This window comes from Crocodylus siamensis, chromosome 11 (genome assembly GCF_052110815.1).
Source record: "Crocodylus siamensis isolate JL-2025a chromosome 11, ASM5211081v1, whole genome shotgun sequence".
Classification (NCBI taxonomy): Eukaryota; Metazoa; Chordata; order Crocodylia; family Crocodylidae; genus Crocodylus; species Crocodylus siamensis.
This window is the reverse complement of record NC_143405.1, coordinates 57,723,648-57,736,766: the sequence shown is the minus strand read 5'-3', so window position 1 is coordinate 57,736,766 and position 13,119 is coordinate 57,723,648. Positions and strand designations below refer to the sequence as shown.

The following is a 13,119-nucleotide window of genomic DNA, read 5'->3' as shown; positions in this document are numbered from 1 at the left end:
GCTCAGGTCCCTTCCGACCCTAGAAACTATGAAACTATGAAACCCTTACTGTGTAAAAGTTGTTTCTAATGTCCAACCTAAATCTGCTCTCTGTCAATTTGTGGCCATTGTTCCTAATTACTCCAGGGGGGTGCCCTAGTAAACAGAGCATCTCCTATTCCCTGCTGCCCTCCCTTGGTGTATTTATAGGCAGCCACAAGATTACCTCTCCGCCTTCTCTTGTAAAGGCTGAAGAGATCTAGGTCCCTCAGTCTCTCCTCGTAGGGCCTTGCCTGCAGGCCTCTGACCATACAAGTGGCCTCCTCTGGACCCTCTCAAGGCTATCCACATCCCTCTTGAAGTGCGGTGCCCAGAACTGGACACAGTACTCCAACTGCGGCCTGACCAGTGTCACATAGAAGGGAAGGACCACCTCCCTGGACCTGTTCATCATGCATCTGCTAATGCATGATAAAGTGCGGTTAGCCTTGTTGATCACTTTGTCACACTGATGACTTGTGTTCATCTTGAAGTCAGCTATGACTCCAAGATCCCTTTCCACTGCCGTGCTGCTGAGAACGTCACCCCCAGCCTGTAAGTGAGTCAGTGGTTCTTTTTGCCCAAGTACAGCACTTTGCGCTTGTCTTCGTTGAACTGCATCCTATTTAGTTCTGCCCATTTTTCCAACCTGACCAGATCCACCTGGATCCATTCCCTACCCTCTGGTGTGTTAACTTTGCCCCATAATTTGGAATCATCTGCAAACTTGGGCAGGGTGCTCTCCATGCCCTCCTCCAAGTCACTGATGAAGACATTGAATTGCATTGGTCCAAGGACCAAGCCTTGCAGGACCTCACTGCCCACGTCCTTGCAGATCGATACCGACCTGTCTACCACCACTCTCTGGGTGTGACCCCTAAGCTAATTTGCCACCCACCTGACCGTGTAATCATCTACAGCACAGCCTAGCAATTTAATTATGAGAACATGTTCATTCTCATCCTCTACATACACATTCAGGGCAGATACTTACCTGGGGTAAATGAAGGTAGCTTTGTTAACTTCAGTTGATTTCACTGGAGTTTGCTGATAGGTAGCACCTGAGGACCTGATAATCTCTTTTTTAAGGGTGTACACAGGAAGATAAAATTAACATGTAAAGTAGAAGGACTATCTCTTTTATTCACTACCTCTGCTGCTCCACCCATTCTCTTTCCTATTGCTAGTTCATAGATCAGAACCAAGTTATCATTTCTCCTGTCTTATACCTATCATTTTTTTTCCTGATATTTGAGCATGAGAAAACCAAACCTTACTTGTCTTAACAGCATTCCCAGGTGCCAGTATTTGCATACAGCCTGCTTATTTATCCTACAATGCACTGAGGGCAAGGATTCAGGCAATTATTGACAAACATAGTACCAGAAAAATGTTCAGCCAGAAAATTGCTTGATTGTTTGAACATTTTAATCTCTCCCTGAGAAGAGGTTAGCTGGGAACAGTGAAGTAGGCACAGAAATACTGGTAGGGAAAGTCCTTTTTTAAAAAAGGCCCAGGATTTCAGGGGTTTCTAATTATTATTTAACAATCGTATAACCTGTAAATGTTTTGCCCAACACAATCCGCAATATAATGGGGTCCCAGTCTTGACTGAAGTGCCTCTTGTGTCCACAGTTACCAATTTTGCTCGTGTGAAGAGATGACTTTTGGATTTTGTAGAAGCACTTGGTGTAGGTTCCTATTTCCTTGCTATCTCCAATTCACCTCTTCTTTCCACAGAAGCATTTCTCAGGCTTTTTGCGGGCAGGGGCTGCAGTTTAGTACTTGGAGGAAATCACAGTTACATAATTTCCTGAGGCAACTACAACCATTTCTTATTTGGAAAAGCAGCATTAGAAAAGCAGGTAGACTAGGAATTTTTAGCTCTGATTTTAAAGCAGTTTAGCAACTGGGTATAAGGAGAAACTAGCACCATGTATTCAGTTTATTTAAGCCACCTGCAGCTTCTCCATGGATAGTGATCCTGAACTGTACTTTGGTTATCTGATGACACTATACTTTCATTGTAGTCTTGATCCTTTCTTTTTTGATCCTTTCTTAGCTCCAGCATAACTAAAGGGATACCTATAGCTCCATCATGAGCACTGTGGTTGACAGTAGTGCTCCTTAGGTGCAGCCAAACTTTCTAGTAAAAACACATAAGTTGTTTAGATAGGAGACAAAGCTTTCATAGGAGCTAGACCCATTTTATGGACTGAATTTGTACAAGAGCCAAGGATGGTCACAAAACCTGCTCACCTGTTGTTCCATGTGCATTCTAGGATGAGCGGAAAAGTCATGCGACATATGTTAGGCATGTTATTTATAATGCACTACTAGATGGTATGGTGATGAAGGCAGTAGAAGAGCCTGGATCCGTTGGAATACAGTATGAACAGAATATATATTTTAGATACATTTGAAGTTGGATTTTACGTCTGTCCTTTTACCTGTAGCATTGCAGAGCAGCGATTCTCAACCAGGTGATGTGGCACCTTAGAGCCTCCTGAGATCCTTGTAAGGGTGGCCACCGAGTGCCCATACAATGTTTGTACCGTTAGGTGTACAAACATGATTCACAAGATAAACCTGATGATTTCAAATAGGAAACTATAATATCCAAAACATTATGACCTATTTAATTTTTATGAGCCCTTTGCCACAGAAGAATTGCTTATTATTTTTCTGTCAGCAAATCCCATAGAGCTGGTTATTTCTGAGAGGGCGCGCCAAGTATAACAAGAGGGACTTTGAGTCTGAAAAGATTGAGAAGCACCATTGTAGGACATCCTAAATGAATTCTGTACTGTAGAAAACCATGAACTTTTATAGAATCTCTCACTGAATCATACCACCTATCCATAGTCATTAATAGTGCATATATGTAAAGGCAATGATTTTTGGTTCTAATATGTCATATCAAACATATCTCAAGATATATTAATAATCAACCGTCCTGCTGACCTGCAGTGTATTATATAAACATTGACTAATTAATCCTTATAGTTTGGATTCATTAATTCATCTTTTCAGATCAGAAAACTAGGACAGAGAAGTCAAGGAACTCAACCAAGGCCTCAGATGGGATTAGTATCAGAAGTAAGCATAAATATAGAAGTTCCTGGTCCCTTCGATCAGACCAACCATTTTCTTACCATACAGTGGAGTAAGGGAAAAGAGGAATATAGATTATTTTTTAAAGCCATGTTTCATATAGCTTCAGTGAGAGGGCTTTGAGTTCTTTCTTTTGTAGACATCAGAAAGGTTTCACGAGAGTTCATACAAACTCTTTCTGCAGCGTAAAAAATGTCTGAGTTAGCTCCCTCATTTACAGTTTGTATTTTTGGTTGAAGTACATATAGTATTTAACTAACACACAGTGCTTGCTATTAGAAACACATTGGTTGTTTTTCTTTTTTTCTAAAATAACGGTTACCCTGCTGCTAGAACGTAGCATTTAGTTCCTGATCTAATAAGAGGGAAATTTGGTAATAGATCACAGCTCCACCATGTGGACAACTTTGTACAACTGTTGACTTTCGAGTGATGACTGCTCTCTGCCCATTAGAGACTGGTTCAAGCCCACTGCAGTCATTAGAGCTCTCATTGACCCAAAGACAATCCAGGGAGGCCCTAGGGATTACAATGGATGTAGTTAGTATGTGCAGAATGTGAGAAAGCACAGGGATCCATCCAGACCACACAGAGTAGCAGGCATAGGCACAATCCCTAAACTCAAGCTGTTGAAGTCACGAAAATACTGTCATTGCAGCCAGGCCGTCCCTGGAAGCAGTGCATAGCTCCCATCGAGGTCAGTGAAAGCCACATGCTTCCATTCAAGTGGGAGGATTTGGTTTCAGTGGACACTTTGCATTTCAGTTGCTGTTCTGACATATCCAAATATCATTCCAGAGTTAGCAACCCCACATTTGAAGGGCTTTATGGGGAAAAAAACACATACATCCAACCTAGCCATTTTCACCAACCTGCCTGTCGCCAATCACTTACAGGTGGACATTTACACCTCAAAATATATTGTGCCCATTTCACCCATTCACGTTCAATTTTGGCAGTTCTAGTCTGAACAGAGGAAGGTTTCTCGATTTTTTAACTCCAGCATAATCAGCGCATGAGCCAAAATAAAACATGACTGCATACTAATACAGTATTCTTTAAGAGAAACTCTTCTTCAGTAAAAGTTGACAGAGTTTGCCATCTGCTGGGAGATGATAGTTTTAGCAGTTTTGAGTGCATTGCTACTTCTCTTTGTTGTAAGGTCTGCTGAAATGTTATTTCTCTCCTTAACAGAACCTCCTCAGTGGGTAAAGAAGCCTGCCAGCAATGTTTACAGCGTTGGGTCAAATCTCGTATTGTTTTGTCAAGCTATTGGCAACCCTGAACCAACCATAAAGTGGAAACTTAATGGGATGCCCATTGATGGTAAGTGCAGAGGACAAGATATCGTTTTACCAGGCTCCACATGTGCCGTGCCCCCAGCCAAAAGTGGCTCATTGATCCAACCGTGTTGTGAAGATCGTTTTGGTCAAAGGTAACACTTCATAGTGGTAACAAAGGAAATAAAATTAGCAACAATTTGGAGACGACTTGTGCAGTAGTTCTCTCAATTTACTGACTGCAGCCGGTCAATATAATGTTTGCATTTTAAGGAATATGGATCCAACTCTAGTGGCACTAGCTGGCCTCCGAGGTTTATCATCCTACTTTTCTGAATCTGGACTGGTGGTCATAAAGACATCCAGAATATGGCTGCAGCGTGAGGCCCCTTCCCAGTTCCTTCTCAGGCACTAAATACCTGGAAGAGATATTTCAAAATATAACTGTGTAGCTACCATCAAAAGTAAAATATTTATGAAGGGCTCTAAAAAATTCTGCTGGTAATCAGAGTAGCCACAACCCCATGTTTAGTCTACCAGGACAGTTTTCTGGCTGTCAGGTCAACTGTTAGCCTAACGCTGAGGACATAACACACTCCTTGTGCTTGCATTTGAAAGGGAACTGCTGGAACAGTAGTAATAACAGTGGTTCCTTATCCTACTGGTATATTTGGTTTCCTTTCAGGGAGGACGTACAGGGGCCAAATCCTTCCCAGAGAGATCAGCCTTATCAACCTACAACTTCAGGACAGTGCCGTGTATCAGTGCGAAGCCACAAACAAGCATGGTACCATCCTGGCGACTGCCAACGTGAATGTTATCAGTGAGTACTCTCACAATAGGAAGATGTTTATGAAAAGGGCATTACTAACTTCTAGCTCCTTCAGGGTAAATTGTTGGAGTCAGAATTTGTAGATGGGATCTAAGGTTGCTCATGTTACCATTGTTTATCTAAACTAGCACTTGTGCTATATTGGTTGGTAGTAACTTCATGAATAAAAAAAAAAATAAAGCCAAAGGGATGGAACCTGGACCTTGCTCTTAATAGTATAGTTATAAACAAACGATTTAGTTATTAAATATTTGAAATCTTCATGTCCGATTCCAATTATCACCCTCTATGGGCTGCAGCTGCTCAGGTACCTTTGCCCAGAGGTGGCAAGAACTTCTGGTGTGCAGAATTTCTCCGTCTTGCAGTCACCCAATTACTAGAGTCGGAGGCTCTGAAAAATGTTTCTTACCAACTTCAGTGTCCAGTGCACAATATTATTAATATGTATTCTGTTTTTCAGGTGTTAGTCCAGTAGTGCTAACCCCAGAGGGTGAAGACTACGCCACAGTTGTGGGCTATAGTGCGTTCTTGCACTGTAAAGTTTTTGCCTCACCTCCTCCAGTTATTAGATGGTAAGCCTTTGATAACTGGGTTTGTGTGCTGCTACTTTTAAATGGCTGTTTATAAACAAACTATGTTAATCTCAGAATACAAACACTGAAACTTCTGCTAGTTGTCATGGTTATCGAGTCAAATATAATAATGAATAAAATGCTGCCAGTTTTCTGGATTCATTGCGAGTTTTCCCTCGTGAATCTCCAAACATTCTGCTGAAGAAGGATTAAATCCTTCCTTCCAATATCTGCTCAAGGCAGGTATTGTAATAGCCCTTAGATTGGTAAACTGAGGGATTATTGGCTGTATAAGCCAGTATATCAGGTGCTTCCATTCTCACTGGATGAGTTGCTTTCTTCGTACAAATGTATAATTGGGACAGAAGATCACCGAGCTGTGAAGCACATTTACCAAGCAATGTTCCTATGCTGTGCAGTCAGTGATTGCGTGATTTCCAAAACCCATGAAGGATTCAGTAACATCACCAGTGATAGACACATATTGACTGCCTTAAAGAGGTGGTCTCTCCAGGTAGAGATCTATTGAAATGGCATTTGAACTGCAAGACAGTTATGTCCCATTGAAGAGCAAACCATCTCAAACCCTCACCCAAACAATAATACTAGAAAATTCTCAACTAAAAAAGTGCCATGTATATATGTGCATTCATCTATCTGCCCCTGTATATGATCCTTGTAATAAAAACCATTTAATCATGCTAGAAACATTCACTTCACTTGCCTCTTACAAAACCCATTGCCACTCTACAAAACCCACCAAAATGCGTTCCAACAATTGCAGAACATTACCCACTGAACCAATACCTAAAAATCCTTAATCTTCAAACACAAATGAACTTAAAACTTAAATATTTCTTCATCACCAACTCATGCGAAAACATCGTCCTCTGCACCAAAGCTACACAGTTCCTAGTCTCACATCTATATTTGTATCCTGAACACAACTCACTCTTTCTAAGTCTTCTGGTTCTCAACTTCGTGGTCGACCCTACTCAATTGCCTACGTATTTGTTCCTCTTTCCAAGGCCTTGGCTTGCACAACTTGCTTTCACGCATTTTAGCCCATGATCATGGCTTTTTAACCATCTTACTGGCATTTGGTAGTGTTTATATTTCCCTGATGGCTTCTGACCCACCCACCAAAGGTATACCTTTAGTTAGCTTTGAAACTTGGAACCATTGGTTTGATGATAATGGTGGTGTGATTAAATGACTTAAAAGCTACAGAGGAAGAAATGAAAATAGAATCCAGACACTCTGGTGTTAATCTCTTGAAATAAGTGTTAACGCTGAATTCCTCTGTCTGTATGAAAGCCCAGTTTCAGAATGCCTGAAAATAATTGATGAGCATAATTGTATTGTTAGGGTGAGAGAAGACAGTACACAGTCACTTGAAGGTCTACGGTATACCGTATATGAAAATGGCAGTCTGGAGATAAAAGAAACAATGAAAGAAGATTCTGGATTATATACTTGTTGGGTGACAAATTCTGTTGGAAAAGGTGCAGTCAATGCCAATCTGGATATTAGAGGTAACATCTTGTTTTATAAATGGAGACATATTATATACATGGCAAGGCTTTAGATTTATTAATTATTTCCTGGCGAGTACTGTTTATAAACACCATGTTTTACACCTTTTGCTTCCCAAAATTATCACATGGCTTTCAGACAACACTGTATTCAGAAGTACCAACATTTTCTCTTACTCTGGACCTGAATTGCAAATGCAGAACTCTTTTTTCATAGTCTGAGACACTGAAGAAAAGTATGCTCCTGACCTGTTGCAACTTTTAATTAACTAGTGCTTCGGGGAACCTATCTGGTAATACTTTTAGGTTCAACCTTCCTTCTATATTCTTTAGCACATGGAACAAGGCTGGCTTATCCCAACCAGGTTACAGAATATTACTGGAGACTTCACTGCTTTTTTCCAGTTTCAAAGTGAAGTCCTTGCTTTACCAGGCTTAAAAATCCAGAAGCCCCTTCCTTACCTTCTTTAGGCTTCTTTTTACCCCATCTACACATCCCGTTCTATTTTGTCAAGGAACCAAACCTCTTATTGAATGTATGGGCACCTAACAGTCCCCTACCCCACCCATTGGGATTAGACTGGGATCCAGGCTTTGGGATTTTGCTGTTTGCATTGTTCTACTCAATTTATTGGATTTAGAAAGGAACAATCCACATTACTTGATTAATTTGGATGGTCAGACTTTTTTTTTTGGTCATTCTGTCAGTGTCCCAGGCACCTGGTGGATGGATTGATTTTACATAGTGGCAGCATTCCTGTAAAGTTTTTGCTCTTACATTAGTGACACCTCCTAGGGCTGGGCGAAGCTTCAGTCCCTGATTTGATTTGGTGAAGATTTGGCCTGATTCAGTGGCCAAATCTCTGAATCCTAACCGAATCAGAGTACCCTTTAATCTCTTCAAATTGAATTGGAACTCTTCGAATCAACTCCGAGAGGCTGGGAAAGATTCAGACGTAGAAACAGCTTTAAATGTTTTTTCTACATACCTCTAGATAGCAGGGGCTAACGAGTATTGTGTTGCTGGGGCACACGGAGTGTCCCACAGAAGCCCGGGGGGCTCCCTAGCACACTCCCCAATCCACTTCCCGGGACACTGCAGAGTGCACAGGGTCCCCCCACTCTGCATGCCACCCCGCCCCCCGTTTGGTGACTGGTACCTCCTGGGCCTGTGGAGGCTGCCTGTGATCCCCCTGCAGCTGATTGCTGAACCAGGGGAGCTCAGAGGAGGGGAGGGCCCACCACACTCCCTGGCAGATCCAGAAGTGGACTGGAAGTACTTCTGATCCACTTCTGGGTTTGCTGCTGAGCACATGGCAGGGAGCCCCCCATGCTCCTGTGGGATGCACTATCCACCCCAGCATCGCAGCATTCCCAAGCCATGCTGGTACCTCAAGGTATGTAAAAAATGCTTTTAAAGCTGTGTCTCTGTCTGAATCGCTGATTCTCTGAATCAGCATTGAATCTTCAGGTTTGGATTTGGCCGAATCGAGTCAGGGACAGTGATCTGAATCAAAGAATTGAATCACTGTCCCTGATTCGGGCTGAATCCGAATCTAAATCGAATAGGGCCCGCTTTGCACACTGCTAGTACATACACAATTTAGGGGATGCTTTTCTTGGCTTAAAATGAATGATGGAGTTGGATAGATTCTATTGAGACCATATGTCAGTGAGTGTCACTGAGGACGTAATGGCACTCAGAGTTTCCAGGGCTGGTAGTTAGAAAAAAGCTCTAGTGTTTTACATGTCATTTGGGCATAGATTCATACATGTTAGGGTTGGAAGGGACCTCAGTAGGTCATCGAGTCCGACCCCCCTGTCCTGGGCAGGAGAGAGCGCTGGGGTTAAACGACCCCAGCTAGGTGCTTGTCCAGTCTCCTCTTTGCTTACAAAATGATTGAGAGGGAAGAAACAGGGAAACGCACTTATATTTTCATAAAGATGCTTTTTGCTGTATATGGCAATATACACCCCGTAGACTTTTCTTACTTATTCAGCTACTTCCACATTCAAATTTGTCATTTAAAATAACCAGCTTGATTGTGATATTTTTTTCTCACTTGACTTTAATAAGCTTGTAATTTTTTTCCTGGATCATTGCCAAAGTCTATTTGAAATGGCAATTGGGCGTATAAATTGTATTCATATTTTTTCTCTCCCTCATTCGTTTCATAACACACCATTAACTAGGATTTTCACCTGTGACATTTTCCTATAAACTCCAGATTGGTGGTATGATCCTTTTTGACACAGACTGAACTCAAAGGGAAATGATTAGATAGTAAACTATATTCTGGCACAAATCCAAGTACACACAAAAATCTCCTCTGTGCCCGTGTCCACCCAAGTGGTGGACTGCACAGTTGTTACAGCGCAGTACTATTGCGGCACATTTTTTTTTCAGACACTACGGCACAGTAGCAATAACCTACTGCACAGTAGCTCATTAATACAGCGCAGTAGCATGGCATCCTGGTTAATGCCCACCAATGCGACTGTACAGTGGTAATAAGATACTGCATAGTAGCTCATTGCTACTGCACAGTTGCATATTTTATATACAAGTCATACCGGGCACATCTATACAGGAGGTGTGGGGAGGGGAATGCGCTAGGTTGCTACTAGGATTGTTCTCTGTGTTTTGTTCGAAGGAAATGCAGCATAATCACTTGTGTATTGTCAATCGAAATAACTTTCTGTGATCCCTCAGATGCTACAAAGCTTGCAGTTACTCCAAAGAACCCACAAGTGCTGAAATCGCATTCAGTGTTATTGAAATGTCTGTCTGAATATGACCCACACTTGAAACACAGCTTTAAATTATCCTGGAGAAAAGACGGAGATGAGCTTCAAATCAATAGCACAGAAGATGGGAGGTAAACCAAATGAAACAGAAACTTCTTGTCTTTATACTCTGCCTTCTGTTGTATATAGCATAGTTAATTTTATTTCCTTATGAAATGTAATAATTTGAAGAGTAAATCTGAGCGTCTAACAGTGAAATGCTTCGTTGTGACTGAATCTGCATTGTTTTTCCAATACATGGATATATAAAAAATGTTTGGAGTTTGAAGCCATGATTTCCAGGTAGGTTCATATTCAGTTGCTATGCTGTGGAGCAGTGCAGCTCATTAGGGGACTATGTGGCGTAACAAAACATCAAACTCTGCCTTTTAAACTTCGTCAGAGCGTTAAATTCTGGTCCAAATGAAGTCATTGGAAATTTTGGCACTGACATGAATGAAACCAGAATTTCATTCCAGCCATTCAACACTTGGGTGCCAGGGGTTGAGCAAAATCTGACACTTCATACCAGCACTCAAAAAGTTAGAAGAATAGAGGTCTTTGGTAGCCTCAGTTTAAACTGTACATGCTAAAAGCAGCATGTGTGTTTTATATGAGTTTTATAGATAAGTGAAGCCTGGCTGAATTTTGCTCCAAATATTAATTTGCCAATGACTTAAGGAGGACTAGGACTAATCCCTTAACCCTGCTGGACGATTTGAGGCTGACAGTAATGGATGTGTGAACTCCTGTATTATATTATTCTGTTCCTTGACATTTTCTCTTTCTCCTCTCCTCTCTAATTCGTATACATATTTTGTCCTGAAGGATAATTGCTGACATGGACACAGTGTTCATATCAAGCGTAACAATGGAGGATCAAGGTATTTATACCTGTGTGGCTAGTACATCTCTAGACCGTGTTACAGCTGAATCCCAATTGATTGTCCTTGGTAAGTAGTATTTGTTTCCTGGTTTGCAATAAACTAAACACTAATACAGCCTTTCTTTAAAAAACTTGCCCATTAAGTTTATAGAACCTCTGTGGCCTGATTTTCTAAGTTCCTGCAAGTCCAATTAACTCCAGTTAAGGATATGCTTTCTCAGCACTTGTGGAAACAAGGATCTCACAGGCAGAGTATTTAATAAAAGATACCTATAACATATTTTCAGCACAGTGAACAGGAGGGAGCCATTTTCTTTTGTAGGAAGGCAATCTAATTGTTTATAGTGTCCAAAGCAGGCCAGACCCTTTATTTGAAATAGCAAAACAGTCCCGCCGTTGCCTTGCAGCCTCAGAGGAGTCTTTCACCATAGCCTCCATGTAGCGCTCCAGTGTGCGTTGCCTGTAAAGCATGGCCCACTGGGAACTTTCTTAGGAGTTGGATAGATTTAACATAGATAAAGCCACCCTGTATTTTGAAATAAATTGTATGAACCTCTTCTCGTTACTTTGGGGAACACTAGATTTCTAGAGGAAAAAACCCCCTCAAGGAACTGACATTTAGTTATGTAAAGTCCTGCTCCTAAGTCCATTGTCTAGTATACTTAATATGTATTAACGACATCTTTCAACATCTTGCATTTCATGGACATATGAGACTGTAAGTGACCCATGCCCCTTCCCAGAATATCCTGGTAGCATAAGCACACACCTGGGATGTTGGAGCATCTTTACATATGCTCCAGTGGCGGGGGATAGGTGGGTGCTTGAATTAAAGCAGCTTTCAGGAGCCGCTCTAATTAAAGCACCCACAGCATCTCACGAATCATGGGATGCTGAATACAAAATGGCAGCGAGGCAAGCTTGTTTGATGTACTTGAGTTAAAGCGTCCACCACCAGTTTGAAGCGCAGGGACACTGACCACATGAGACGCTAATTAATGTAATCTCTTGTAGTAGCTATTGCAGGCCAGAAGCTTTATTTGTAATAGTGAAACAGTTCTGCTGTTGCCTCGATTAATTGAGGCTGCTCTGATGAGCTGTAATTACAGCACATTGGAGCAGGTCTCCTGCCCGTCTACAGGCACTTGGAAGACTTAGGTTCAAGTTTTAGTGCTGCCTGATTCTGAACAGGGCTTGAACCTGGGTTTCCATAATACAGGTAAGTGTCATGGTCTCTGGACTATTACATATTGGGGAGGAGGGGAGACTCTGACCCTTGAAGCTGTTAAACTATGTTTAGTTAATTATTTTGCTTAGGCTAGAGGCAGACTGTTTAGAGCTCCATGCCTAGAGAAGTCAGGCCTGACTCAGACAGAACAGGGAATTTAATTTGGATCTTACCATGAAGCTTTCTTGCCTAGGAGCTAGTCCCCATATTCTTCTGCCTCTTATTTGCACCAGTTTTTGGAATCACAGTTAGGCATCAAAATTAGAGTTAGGCACCTGAACCTGACTGACTTGCATAAGGTCATAAGGGACGTCTACACCAGAGCAGGAGCCTAAACTCATGTCGTCCAAGTCCCAAGCCAGTGCTCTAACCATGTTTGCTCCTGACCCTATTCTCAACTTGTGCTACACCTACCCAACCCTCCTTGAAGTCCTGGGGGGTGAACCTGTTCAGTGACACTCGATTCCCAGTATCCAGCCTACATATTTATGCAAGACAACCATGGTACAGGGTCCTTAAAATATTCGTTTAACGTCAAGTTATTGTTTTCAGTTTAATTTCATCCATTTATTTTCTACCAGAGGCGCCTCAGGATTTAGGACCCTGCAGATTGGACTGATTTGTGGTTATTTTGTGCTTTAATAATAAATACGAGTTTTCAATAAAAGTAAATTAACAACATGACTTGCAGTTTCTTTACGTATGTACAATTCATGAAGAGCTGTATCTCCTTTTAAAAACTGATTTGCACAAAAAAGGGGAGGACGGGGAGGCAATCTTGTGTCCTGTACTTTCTCGGTCTGGTATATAAGAGGTCTGTAGTTTTTGAAAACAGAAATTGCAGTAGTTTTCTCCTATGAGAAGCCA

At 41.6% G+C, this 13,119-nt stretch overlaps 1 protein-coding gene across 8 annotated transcripts in view; it reads left to right on the top strand.

Moving 5' to 3' along the window:
- Positions 1–13,119, top strand: part of CHL1 (cell adhesion molecule L1 like) — a 189,385-nt gene that overhangs the window by 139,887 nt on the left and 36,379 nt on the right. For 7 of the 8 annotated variants that reach the window (XM_090021238.1, XM_090021242.1, XM_090021236.1 and 4 more), the window contains 6 exons: positions 4,327–4,458; positions 5,098–5,235; positions 5,705–5,816; positions 7,185–7,351; positions 10,065–10,230; positions 10,967–11,091. In XM_090021238.1, coding sequence (XP_089877364.1) covers positions 4,327–4,458; positions 5,098–5,235; positions 5,705–5,816; positions 7,185–7,351; positions 10,065–10,230; positions 10,967–11,091 — 840 coding nt within the window. Of the gene's footprint in view, positions 1–3,051; positions 3,118–4,326; positions 4,459–5,097; positions 5,236–5,704; positions 5,817–7,184; positions 7,352–10,064; positions 10,231–10,966; positions 11,092–13,119 lie in introns of all 8 variants that reach the window. The other variant, XM_090021244.1, reaches the window with a different exon arrangement.